The following is a 13806-nucleotide window of genomic DNA, read 5'->3' as shown; positions in this document are numbered from 1 at the left end:
CTGCATATAAGTTAAATAAGCAGGGTGACAATATACAGCCTTGATGTACTCCTTCCCCTATTTGGAACCAGTCTGTTTGTTGTTCCATGTCCAGTTCTAACTGTTGCTTCCTGACCTGCATATAGGTTTCTCAAGAGGCAGATCAGGTGGTCTGGTATTCCCATCTCTTTCAGAATTTTCCACAGTTTATTGTGATCCACACAGTCAAAGGCTTTGGCATAGTCAATAAAGCAGAAATAGATGTTTTTCTGGACCTCTCTTGCTTTTTCGATGATCCACCAGATGTTGGCAATTTGATCTCTGGTTCCTCTGCTTTTCCTAAGATCAGCTTGAACATCTGAAAGTTCATGGTTCACGTATCGCTGAAGCTTGGCTTGGAGAATTTTGAGCATTACTTTACTAGCGTGTGAGATGAGTGCAGTTGTGTGGTAGTTTGAGCATTCTTTGGCATTGCCTTTCTTTGGGATTGGAATGAAAACTGACCTTTTCCAGTCCTCTGGCCACTGCTGAGTTTTCCAAATGTGCTGGCATATTGAGTGCAGCACTTTCACAGCATCATCTTTCAGAATTTGAAATAGCTCCACTGGAATTCCATCACCTCCACTAGCTTTGTTCGTAGTGATGCTTTCTAAGGCCCACTTGACTTCACATTCCAGGATGTCTGGCTCTAGGTGAGTGATCACACTATCGTGATTATCTGGGTCATAAAGATCTTTTTTGTACAGTTCTTCTGTGTATTCTTGCCACCTCTTCTTAATATCTTCTGCTTTTGTTAGGTCCCTACTATTTCTGTCCTTTATCGAGCCCATCTTTGCATGAAATGTTCCCCATTATCAAATCCCCAGTACTTGGCACAGTGCTTGGAAAAAGTAGCTGCTCACTTACATTTGCTGAATGAATAAGAGGCTGTTTTTTACTGACTGTCCAGGTAGAGGAAGAAGAACCCACTGGATACATTCGATTTGAAAAATTTCTACCAGTGATGACTGAAGTGCTACTGGAAAGAAGGTAAGAAAGTAAATAGAATTGTTGAGGTAATGATTAGAACTGCATTAATTTCAAAACACTTGGCCTTTTCACTTTGTATGTTATACTCAGCCAATGTTTATCACAGAATAGCTTCCTCCTAGTTTTTCTCTACACTTCTGAACTGCCAGTTGGTATGTTCTCAGAAATATCCACCACTTCGGTATTAATCTAATAAGCAAAGTGTAATTAAAGGGCAAATAAGCTGCAAAAAGCATAAATCAACAACATTCTTATTAGCTTCTGTTTGAATTATCAATGATAAATAAGAATTAAGCCTAATTATTTTTCTAGAGAAAGTGTAGCATTAGCTTACCGTAGTTTGTTTACTGTAGGAATTTTGTTCCTATAATGATGAAAAAAGCTAACAGATAACATTTAAGTAAGTATTCCTTGTGGGTATGGAGTACTTTCAACTTTATTATCTAGAAATCCAAAAATATTTCAGTGAGGGATGAATTATTATCCTAGTATGCTAGCAGCTTTATTTATTTTTTTAAATGTGATCATTTGTTATTTGGAGATTGAGCTAAATACTGTGGTGTTTACTCCTTTTATTGCATAATTAGATATAGACCAATTCCGGAAGATATCCTTCTTCGAGCTTTTGAGGTATGTAAGCCACAAATTTTACATATATTTATATTTATGTGAAAAAAATCATCATGTGGAATTTTCATCAAAAAATAGAGTATCTATCTTTTCCTTCCCCCTAGGTATTAGATCCAGCTAAACGAGGATTTCTTTCTAAGGATGAATTGATAAAGTATATGACTGAAGAAGGTGAGAGTGATTCGTTACTTATAAATGAAAGTTGCTCAGTTGTGTCTCAGTGTTTGTGACCCCATGGACTGTAGCTCACCAGGCTTCTCTGTCCGTGGAATTCTCCAGGCTAGAATACTGGAGTGGGTTGGCATTCCCTTCTCCAGGGGATCTTCCCCACCCAAGGATCAAACCCAGGTCTCCTACACTGCAGGCAGATTCTTACTGTGTGAGCCACTGGGAAGTCTTATTACTTGTTAACAATGACTTATTTAAGTGATTAATAATTTTAAAACAATTATGCGAAAGTTCTAGAGGATACTTTAATCATTCCAGTTAAAAGAATTTACTTAGTATTCTTATCACTTTGGTTTTGGAGTTTTGTGGTGGATAAGAGGACAAAGGGTAAGTTAAGAGGGGATAGATTATTGCTTTATAGGATTTTGTAAAGTATAATGACACTTCTATAAACTGAAGTCATTTCATTCACTTAGAATATTTCCGGAATAACAGGTATGGCACCAGGAAAACATGAGCTATCAATCACTCTTGTTACTAGATTGAAGATTTCAACTGGAGTCTATAAAAATTCCTTTTTAAAAAAAAAAAGATTTGTTCGTATTTCTTTTTTGGCTGTGGTGGGTCTTCACTGCTGTGTGCAGGCTTTCTGTAGTCGCAGTGGGTGAGTAGGGTCTGCGTCTCTAGTTGCGGTGCACAGGCTTCTCACTGGGGTGGCTTCTCGCGTTGCAGAGCATGGGCTCTAAGGAGTTGCGGTGTGTGGGCTCAGTGGTTGTGGCACAGGCACTTACAGCATGCTGTGCAGCACGTGGAATCTTCCTGGACCAGGGATCAAACTGGGGTCCCTTGTATTACAAGGCAGATTCTTAACCAGTGGACCACCAGGGAAGCCCCCATATTCCTTTTTTAAAGAACTTTTCAGTTGGTAAAGTTAGGGGCAATACAGCCTCAAATGTATATATGAATTCCATTAAATTTTTCATTTTTATGCTAATGACAGTGATATATTTGCTTTGCACTTAAACTGTACACACACACACACACACACTTATACATAACACCTGCACACCTCTGTAGGCCAACATATTTTCTTTAGGGATTCTCTCTACTTAGTCTGATGTGTAAACTTGTTTCCCCTGAATGTCAGTAGCCTAATGGACATGCTCTTGAAACCATTCTCATGGTTTCATATATATATGGTTTCATATATATGGTTTCATGGTCTCACCTGCCCTCTTCCCATATAAAGTTAGAACTCTTTCTCTGTTCAGTTCACTAGTTCACAGATGAGTCCTGAGTAATTCAGAGCTGCTAATCAGTTGAGACAATCAGAAGTGCATGAAATTTTGAGTACAGAAGACTAAGACTGTGTCTCCATGTGCCGCTGGTTTGACCATTTTGACTTGCTCCACCATTAGGTGAGAATGCAGAGGGTGAGAGTGAGTGTGCCACGATTGTTAAAGCTGCCGCCCAAGAACACATGACCCTCTTAAAGTTATCTCAGGGATGAACTTTGATGGAAATGTGATGTTTCAAAGCATCAGCTTAGGGATTAAGCTAAGAGAAATAAATACTAGGTTATATCAGGCAATATGAATTTAGTCAAAATGGCCAAATCATTAGTAGGATGTGCCTACTGTGTGTAGGTAAGGGATACAATAGCAGTGAGAGGTAATAATACTAAAATCTGCTCCCTTTCTCAAGGAGATTACAGTCTTACAGGAAGGAATAAAACAATTCAAAATGTAAGATAGTAGAAAAAAGTGAGTAGCAGAAGATCAGTGTGGTCTGGACCAGCCTGGAAAGCTTGGTCTGAGAAGACTTTAAGAGAAAATAGGTTTCTAAAGATGATAGAATAATATGGGTGAGTTATCAGAAGGGCTAAAATATTATGCATTATAGCACTCCCTTACATCATACGTCTCAGCAAGTGCTCGTTAAATTAGTGAGTGAGTGAGGTAGCATGGACGAAGGAGCTGATGAGAGGAAGACATCGATTGATAAAAAGCACGAACAAAGACTGGGAGGTAGGAATGAGCATGATATTTTGGGAGACTGAGAAAACTCAGAGCGTCTTGTCGGCAAACAGTAGGAAATGAATTTAGATAGATTAGGCAGGACTGGATTGTGGAGGCTGAGGCTCAGGAGACTTTGTCTTATGGGCAATGGAGAAGCACTGTAGGGTTCTGAGCAGGTGAGCTGCGCAGTGAAAGAGGGATTGTGGGAAGGTTGACCTGGTGCTGGTAGGCTTGTGAGAAGAGCAAGAAAGAGGTTAGACTGGGGAGACCAGTTAGGAGCCTGGTTCAGCATTTTGCTGCTACTGCTACTGCTAAGTCACTTCAGTCGTGTCCGACTGTGTGTGACCCCATAGACATTTTGAGGGTATCCCAATAAGGGCTATATCTAGCAGTGGCAATGGGAATGGAGAGAAGGGTTTGATACAGTAGTACTGTCTGCAGCAAGATCCACAGGTTATGTATGATGAGCAACCGAGTGCAGGGCACAAAGATGGGAGCTGAGTCAACATAACAAGGCTTTGGCCTGGGTAGTGGGTATTAGGGTAATGGTACTCACTGAAATAGAGGAATCAGACCGCAGTGCATCTAAAGACAATGCAGCTTTTCACAATATCCACAGAATATTGATCAGTTTGAGAATGCATTCTAAATACCCAGAATGTTATATGATGAACATAATAAGTCACATTGAATCAAGCTCCTACAGGATAGACATCCACATGTGTCTAGGTATGTATATGGTGTCAAGTAGTATTTATTAGCAGCAAAGATCTCAAAAGAACTTTTTTGAACTAACACATATTGCTGCCTATGTGCCAGGCAACGTTCTAAGTGCTATTCAAATAAGAACAATTTTAATACTCATGACAAACCTATGAACTGTGGTGTTGGAGAAGACTCTTGAGAGTCCCTTGGACCAAGGAGATCAAACCAGTTAATCCTAAAGAAAATCAATCCTGAACATCATTGAAAGAACTGATGATGAAGCTGAAGCTCCAATACTTTGGCCACCTGATGCGAAGAGCTGACTCATTAGAAAAGACCCTGATTCTGGGAAAGATTGAAGGCAGGAGGAGAAGGGGATGACAGAGGATGAGATGATGATGGTATCACTGCCTCAATGGACATGAGTTCGAGCAAGCTCCGGGAGATGGTGAAGGACAGGAAAGCCTGGTGTGCTGCAGCCTATGAGGTTGCAAAGAGTCGGACATGACTGAGTGATGGAACAACAATAAACCCATGAGATAGTATTTTACAGACAGGAAAACAGACACAGAGAAGTCAGGGACTTGCCCAGGATCTTTAAGCTAATGAAACAGTTGAGCATTTGGACCCAGGCAGTCTGGCCCGCAAGCTGTGCTTTTAACAATTAAGCTATTTTCCTCCCATCCTTAATCAAATACTACTTGTTTCTTTCCTTGCTTGAGGAAGCAGTGACCACCTTCTGAATTTCACTGTAAACAAGGCCTCGTTCCAAGTGACCGAGCGTGGTTCCTAGACCTTGACTTGCTCTGCTGGCGTGCAGATCCAGTGCCTCCAGTCACCGGCTGGGGCTGCCTGCCTGTTTTCCTCGTGTGCTGGTGTCCTCAGCTCTAAGCGGGGATACACAGTTCTTACCTCTCGTGAGGTGGTTCGGAGATTAACTTGATATCTGTGAAGCACTTAGATCAGTGCCTGGCAAACAGTGGTTCTTGATAAATATTTGTTGTCAGTGTTCTCATAAGGACTCGAATATCCATTAAAGTTCATTGGCAGTGGATTTAGTATTTACCAATTATGTTATTGGAGAAGGCAATGGCACCCCACTCAGTTCTCTTGCCTGGAAAATCCCATGGATGGAGGAGCCTGGTAGGCTGTAGTCCACGGGGTCGCCAAGAGTCGGACACTTACTGAGCGACTTCACTTTCACTTTTCACTTTCACGCATTGGAGAAGGAAATGGCAACCCACTCCAGTGTTCTTGCCTGGAGAATCCCAGGGACGGCAGAGCCTGGTAGGCTGCCATCTGTGGGGTCGCACAGAGTTGGACACGACTGAAGTGACTTAGCAGCAGCAACAGCAGTAGCAATTAGGTTATAAGAAAGATTCAGAATTTGTCTTTTTAGACATTTTAGGCATTCTTTCTTTCCTTAGGATGTAAACATGATTTCAAAAAAACACAAGTATGTTCCATTGTTTGGTAATATTATCATCATCGTCATAAAAACCCCCACTTGAATAATTTCTGTATTAGTAACTGAATTCCGCCTTAGAAGGCATGGTTTGTAGTAGCAGGTGACTTAAGTTCATAAGGTAGGTAACTCTCAGGCCTTGGTAATTTATCTACTTGGATTAATACTCTTTAGGAATAAGGTGAGAATTTGGATGTTTCTGTATTTTGGGTTAATATCAGAACAAAGTTCTGTCTTAAATAGATGACAGCCTTTCCAATGTTCTTCCTAAATTTTCTTTTCATCTTGGTGAAACCAGTATCCAAGATGGCCTTCAGTTGTTATCTGAACCCAACTAAAACTCACAGATTTTCTATCCAACTTTTGGTTTCATTTGATGGCAGCACTGGGCCAAACTATAACAAAGAGGACTGGTTTGAAATGACTGGTGAATGGCATCCGTGGTCACTGGGTGCAGCTGAGTCACTAAATTGCCCTGCCCTTGTTAGAGGATATTCATAGACATTCTTACAGTGTGGCCTTCCCTGCTGGCTCAGACAGTGAAGCGTCTGCCTACAATGTGGGAGACCTGGGTTCAATCCTGGGGTCGGGAAGATCTCCTGGAGAAGGAAATGGCAACCCCCTCCAGTACTCTTGCCTGGAAAATCCCATGGATGAAGAAGCCTGGTGGGCTACAGTCCGTGGGGTCGCAAAGAGCGACTGAGCGACTTCACTTCCACTTTCACTTACAGTTTTAAACCATGTTATTTGTTGTTCGGCCTTTCTGCATAGCAACCATTTAATCCTTTCTTCATATGCTTACTAAGTGTAATGATTAGACTTCCTATAAAACTGTGACTTCAGGTTAATCCTTTTAATTGCCTTTTTGGCGATTTTAGTGATTTTAATTTAAATAAATAAAAAACCTTATTTATGATGTTTTCATGTCCTTCTGCTGTTTTGGCTGAAATGATTGATGCTAAAGGTTGCTTGAACTATGCTATCTGCAAGGTAAAATAACTCCAAAATTTGCCAGGAGTACGATAGCATACTTTTTGAACCTCTGGTTCAAATCACGATGTGCTAGCTTTATGGCCCCAGGGAGAGTAACCGGCAGCACAGTGTGGGATGGTGGGGGTCCACGGCAATTGAGTGGACTAGTGGAAAGAGAAAGAAAAAAAAATCAGATGACTGTAAATGATGAGTGTCCCTTCTTGTTCCTCCCAGGTGAGCCTTTTTCTCAGGAGGAAATGGAAGAAATGTTGTCTGCTGCAATTGATCCAGAATCGAATTCAATTCATTATAAGGACTACATAACAATGATGGTGATAGATGAGAATTAAACACTCTAAAGACTTCATTTCTAATTGAAAGTATAATTTTAAAGACTGCTTGTCCTTGTTAATTTCACATTTTATCTTATAACTCCTACATATTGCTAATTAATTCCTTGTGACAACTATTTGAAGATGTTTTGTTCTTTAAAGGTGATCATACAGTTTAAAATACAGATCTATTTAGCATGTCTAGCCTAATGGAATGACACATTACATTGCTAATTAAACACATTGCTTTTAAGCTATTCATAAAATATTTAACATTATCCATGGATTGTTGTTAATGTTCTACAATAAAACCCAGGTTGCTTTCAAATTAATTAAGCTGACAAAAGTGAAGACTGATTAGAAAGACCTAAAGTTTAGCATATGAAGATCTTGGGATGGGGTAGGATGACCACAAATTGAAAATGAGTGGTAATGTGATGACAGCTTCTTTTTAAAACAACAAACCCTTTGTCAATCAGGGTGGGGAAGGAGAGTCATTGAAATGGATATTAATAATTAATTTCTTATGGGTGCCAATTTCAAATCTCATTTGAGATGATAGTCACTTAGTGTATGTAAAAATTTAAATTGGCTGATCTAGCATGTTATGGAGAAGGCAATGGCACCCCACTCCAGTACTTTTGCCTAGAAAATCCCATGGACGGAGGAGTCTGGTAGGCTGTAGTCCATGGGGTTGCTAGAGTCGGACACGACTGCGCGACTTCACTTTCACTTTTCACTTTCATGCATTGGAGAAGGAAATGGCAACCCACTCCAGTGTTCTTGCCTGGAGAATCCCAGGGACAGGGGAGCCTGGTGGGCTTCCGTCTATGGGGTCGCACAGAGTCGGACACTACTAAATCGACGCAGCAGCAGTAGCAGCAGCATGTTACCAAGGAGTTGAGATGATTGACCCTTGAGAAAAGAAGACTGGTTGGAAACTGATAATGTGTGGAAGTGGCAGTTCTCTTGTGGTTTGTAGAATCTTACCCATTCAGAATACCTGGCATGAGAATATTGTTCTGAATACTGACTAAGAATATTGAGAAATTTTATGGTATATAAGAGGTACAAGTGTTAAAAGAGCAGAATAATGTTATCTGAGTACAAAGAATCACAATGGAAAAGCAAAGAGGAAAGTCAGGTAAAGGAAAATGAGTCATCTTCCATAACCTGTATCGCTCTTTCACATACATACACACACTGATCTTTATTTAAAGGTGCTTCACCACTACATGTGCATGTATATATAAACATATAAACATTTAATGTTGCTTGTGATTGTTCCTCCTAGACATGCAGGGGGCTGCTACTCAAGAGACTATTACTGTTTATTCACTCATGAAACCTTTACTGAGAATTATTAGATAATGTCGGACTTCCCTGGTGGCTCAGTGGTAAAGAATCCATCTGCCAGTGCAGGAGATGCAGGTTCAATCCCTGGGTTGGGAAGATCCCTTTGAGAAGGAAACGGCAACCCACTCCAGCATTCTTGCCTGGGAAATCCCATGGACAGAGAAGCCTGGCAGGCTACAGTCCATGGGGTTGCAAGAGTCAGACACTAATTAGTGACTAAACAACAACAACATTAGATAACGTACTGGGAATTGGAGTTGCACGTGAATCAGTCCCTAACTAGTCAAGATTACAGTTTGGTGAGGGAGACCTGCAAGGCAGTCAGCAATCACATTCCAGACAGGGCACGTTCAGGGGACTATGGAAGTACCAAAGAGGGCAGCTGACGCAGCGTGGAGTGGGGAACTTTCTCTGAGACAAAAGATTACTCTGAGTAGAGAAGGCTTTCTGAAAACAAGTAACATCTGACTTCAAGATGAGTGGTTTACTAAGTGGGCAGCAGGACATGGGTTATTTCGGAAGAGCAGCAAGAACAAAAACGAAAAAATCCAGAGGTGTCATGAAACATGGAACAGTCTGGAAATTTAAAGTACTAATAGTTCAGTATGTCTGGAATGGAGGAGATTTGGGGACATGAGAGATGAAAGAGGGTAGCAGTCAGGAGCTGTATCATTAAGGGTATTGGGTTAAGTATACAGTTAAGGTTTTAGTGTAAGAGTTTGAACTTTCTTCTGAAGATCACAGAGAAAGATCATTTGTAAGTAAGGAAAGTAGACTTGAAGAGTGAAGACTGTAAGTAGGGAGACCAGATGTAGCCCTTTGGTTGATGGGAGGAGCGAGATTAGGAAAAGTCAAGCCTGAGTGCCAGGTCTCTAGCTTGGACAGTGAGTGAATTGTAGTGTCATTCATTCAGAAATCCAAGAAGCCAGTCAGGGTTGGTAGGCAAAATGATGAGTTTGGCTCTGGACACCAGGGGATTGAGGAGCTAGTGAGATACCCAGGTGGAGACATTCAATAATCAATTGGATCATTAGGAGGAAGAGCTGGGCAGAGACATGAATCTCTGAGTTCTTGGCATTAAATAATGCCTTGGCAAGAAAAGAGAAGAGGGTCCCAGGGAAGCACGGGGAACACCAGCATTTAAGAGAGGGCAGAGGAAGAGGAGCCACAAGACACTGGGAACGAGAAGTCGGAGAAGAGGGCCAGCAGAGGAGAAGCGTCATGAAGCCAAGGTAGGAGAGAAACACTCGGAGGCAGTAACCAACCCTGACAAATGTCAGGGGGAGCCGAGGTCAATTAAAGACAGAGAAAATGTCCATCACAACAGAGTTCATCGATAACCTCTGCTGGGGAAGCCTGGGAAGCGACAGGATGCAGAGTCCAGTGGTGGAGGAGCGGAGGCGTGAGGAAGTAGAGCGCGGAGGACAGTTGCTTGGCCATAACGAGAAGGGGAGACGCAGGGCTGGAGAGAGCAGGCTGAGGGAGTTATTTTTGGAAGGTGGACACAAGCAGGCACAATTATATTCAAAGGGCTGAGAGCTCGAGGAGAATGGTGAAGTCTGGAAATATCTCTTGTGGGAAATGGGAGAAAGAATTGAGAAAGAGCCCATATAAAGACCTCAAGAAATGCGGGAGGATTTTGTTCAGTAACGTGGGCCCAGGAGCAAAAATGTTGGATCGTTGTATTGATTCAGGATTAAGGTTTGTCATTTGGGTGAGATGGAAGCAACCCAAGGTCAAGGAGTGGAGGAGTTCACAAGAGAGCCGTTGTGATGATGGTCTCTGGTCCATGGGTCAGGAAAGATACAGGTGGGAGTGGGCTGCTGGATTGAAAGAAGGAGGCAGGGCCTCCAATGGCCAGAGGGGCAAACAGCTTGTGGGGTGGATGTTAGAGGCGATTGGCCTTCCTGCCATTCCTGAGTAAGTGCGTGCTTGGTTTGAAATTTGACTTCCCTGTGTTCTTAGAGTGTTCCTTCATGCTCCTGTGTTGTTGTTATAATTAATGACATTAGCTAACATCTGGTGACTGATGACTATGTGCCAGGCACCAACTAAGTGCTTTTTCTGTATTGGCTCCTTTAATCCTCACAAACGCCCAGTGATGTGGATTGTGTTACGTTACCTCCATTACATACACAGCTATAAGGCTGTATTCATCAGTTTGTGCTGGGTGATGCCCTGGTAACAAATAACCCAAAACCTCAGTGACTTACTGCACAAAGAGTTCTTTTGTGTTCATGTTTTGTGTGCCCTGGGGTCAGCTGGGACTCAGCCTCACATGCGTCTTTGGGCAGCTCGTCTCCTTCCTAAGCAGGGTGACCGTGTGTCCCAGGCTACCTGGGGTGGTCTCAGCATTCACGTGTTGTCCCAGTGTAGTTGTTAACAGATCTCCCTCTTAGAAGTGTCCCTGTTTATATGATGAATACGTGGTCTTCCTATTTGAAAAACAGTGCATCAAAATGGTGGCGAGGAATCATCTTAACAGAAGGTTTTATGAAAAAGTAACCACAGACTGTATTTCTTCACAGGAAGAAATACTGTGAAGTGCTTCTCAGGAAGCATTTCTTTCTTCACTAGTGTCCCGAGATTGTGCTGAGAGCCAAGTGAAGGTGTAAGGTGCCACTCACCCAGCCGTGCGTGTTAGAATCACCACCCAGAGAGAGCATGAGCCACGTGCCCTGACACCAGGGCAGAGAAGTATGAGGCAGGGGGTGTGGTGACCCCCGGAGCCTTAGCAGACAGGCTGTTTCTGATAGGTGACACACTGCAGCTGGGAAGGAGGGTGCCAGAGGCATGCAACACCCCTGAAGGTGGAAGCATACCCAGGGGCATATCACTCAGCAGCAGCAGCTGGCACCAACACGCACCATGAAAGTGGGCACTGGTGCCGCAGGCAGAAGCCCAGGCACGACTTGTTTGGAGCCCACAAGGCAGCTCTGAGTTGTCTTCTCTAAGCCCGTTACCATGTGTGACCCTGGTCATGACAGAGAAATACGGGCTGGTGAATCAGCCCCAGTCTCTTTATAAATTGGCTTCCCAGGTGGCTCAGTGGTAAAGAATCCACCTGCCAATGCAGGAGACCCCAGGGACGTGGGTTTGATCCCTGAGTTGGGAAGATGCCCTGGAGGTGGAAATGGCAACCCACTCCCATATTATTGCCTGGAAAATTCCATAGACAGAGGAACCTGGTGGGCTGCAGTTCATGGGATCGCAAAGAGTTGGACATGACTGAACATACAATCCACAAGCATTCTTCATAAGTGGTAATGTCATATTCTCTTTTGGGGAAGGATGCTTCAGGATTGGGTACCCCCAAGTCTCACCTTCTAGAATACTTTCAAAAGTTCTGACTGATGTCAAAACTTCACACCCCATCTCAAGGAAATTTTATCTCTTTAGTAATTAAAAGAGTTTTATGTATGATTCATTTTTCTATCTTTAGCATTAATTTGTTTTTTATAAGGCCATGAAAAAGTACAACAGGCTTCCCACAAAACTCTTTATTTTATCTCCTAATTGCAGAATAATTGTAGCATATTTGCAAAAGGAACAATTTTCTTTATATTCTAACCATTTAGATTCATATTTTACCTCTTTCACTCATCTTAGCCCTCAACATCCAGTTTAAGTCACAATGGCATTTTCCTGGCAAGAAGAGAGCTCGGTCTCTTGTATAGAAAATTTGCTTGTCCACGTGACTCCAGGCTTGTGCAGGGCCCACCATCTCGGGCCCTGTGGAAACCCAAATCTGCTCTCAACTCCTTGGGGCTGGGGAAGCTCCATCACTCAGGGCTGGGGTGCAAGCCTGGCATCAGGAGATCCTCTCGCCCTGACCTCTGCTTCGCCTGTGACCCATTCTGGGTCAGGCACTTCCCTCCTATGTGCCTGTGTCTGGAAAATAAAGAGCCCCACTCTAGTTCTCCTTCCACCTTCCAAAAGCAGTGCATGTACCCAATGTCCAAGTGTCAAATGGTAAGAGACGAAGAAGAATGTCCAAGATGGCAGGCTTGTTGGGATTTTTACTGGTAGGACAGTTTTTTGTGGAATGGAGTGCATTTAGGGCTCTGTCTCCTTCCTTTCCCTTTTCTAACCGCTTCCAGTTAAGAAAGTTACTTTGTTTATATAGCCGATTCCCTGTAGAAGATCAGTGTTACTACATTGTCTCTTCTGGGCAGGTTAAGTAGGCAGAGAACCTCCTGGTCACGTGCGCCTGCCTCGTCACCAATCACCTGCTGAGAAGCACCTGGGAGGGGGTGCTTGTTAGAAATTTAAACTCCCAGGTCCCATTCCAGACCTCTGGAATAGACCCTCCAGAGGTCTAGGAACCCACATTTTCACAGACATCCTCAGGGGAGTCTTATGCATGCTAAAGTGTAAGAGCCACTGTCTGAGATAATGAAAGTGAAAATTCTCTAAAGGTTAGAGTGTGACAGAAATTATTATTATTTTTAAAAATATTTATTTATTTGGCTACATCAGGTTTTTAAAAAAAACTATTTATTTTCGGCTGTGCTGAGTCTTTCTTGCTGTGCGTGGGCTTTTCTCTAGTCGCGGTACGCAGGCTTCTCATTGTGATGGCTTTTCTTGTTGCAGATCACCGGCTCTAGGGCAGGTGGGCTCAGTAGCCGTGGCCTGCGGGCTTCATTGCCCTATGGCATGTGGAATCTTCCTGGCCCAGGGGTCCAACCTGTGTCCCCTGCATTGGCAGGCATATTCTTAACCACTGGACCATGAGGGAAGTCCGGAAATACAAATTTTAATCACTGAGTGGCATCTAGTTGTTGGGATGTACCTTAACTGATTTAACTAATTTCTTTTTAAAAAATTTATTCATTTTGATTGGAGGCTAATTTACTTTACAATATTGTGGTGGTTTTTGCCATACATTGACATGAATCAGCCATGGGTGTATAGGTGTCCCACCATCCTGAACTCCCCTCCACCTCCCTCCCCACCACATCCCTCTGGGTTGTCCCCAAGCACCAACGTTGAGTGCCCTGCTTCATGCATCAAACGTGCGCTGGTCATCTGTTTTACATATGGTAATATACGTGTTTCAATGCTATTCTCTCATATCTTCCCACCCTTGCCTTCTCCCACATAGTCCAAAAGTCTGTTTTTTACATCTGTGTCTCTTTTGCTGTCTTGCATA

The 13806-nt window shown here is 42.8% G+C and overlaps 1 protein-coding gene across 2 annotated transcripts in view; it reads left to right on the top strand.

The window, feature by feature from the left end:
• EFCAB2 (EF-hand calcium binding domain 2) overlaps window positions 1-7908 on the top strand; it is a 75444-nt gene extending 67536 nt beyond the window's left edge. The window contains exons 3-6 of one of the 2 annotated variants that reach the window (XR_826376.1): window positions 929-1008; window positions 1596-1638; window positions 1743-1809; window positions 7201-7564. Coding sequence is in view for 1 of the 2 variants with exons in the window: in XM_010852902.1 (XP_010851204.1) it covers window positions 929-1008; window positions 1596-1638; window positions 1743-1809; window positions 7201-7316 (306 nt within the window). In the remaining variant the exon portion in view is untranslated. Of the gene's footprint in view, window positions 1-928; window positions 1009-1595; window positions 1639-1742; window positions 1810-7200 lie in introns of both variants that reach the window. The other variant, XM_010852902.1, reaches the window with a different exon arrangement.
• The last annotated feature ends 5898 nt before the right edge of the window (window positions 7909-13806 follow it).

Source organism: Bison bison, unplaced genomic scaffold, assembly GCF_000754665.1.
Source record: "Bison bison bison isolate TAMUID 2011002044 unplaced genomic scaffold, Bison_UMD1.0 scf7180017864317, whole genome shotgun sequence".
Lineage (NCBI taxonomy): Eukaryota > Metazoa > Chordata > Mammalia > Artiodactyla > Bovidae > Bison > Bison bison.
This window is presented reverse-complemented; position numbering and strand designations above follow the sequence as displayed.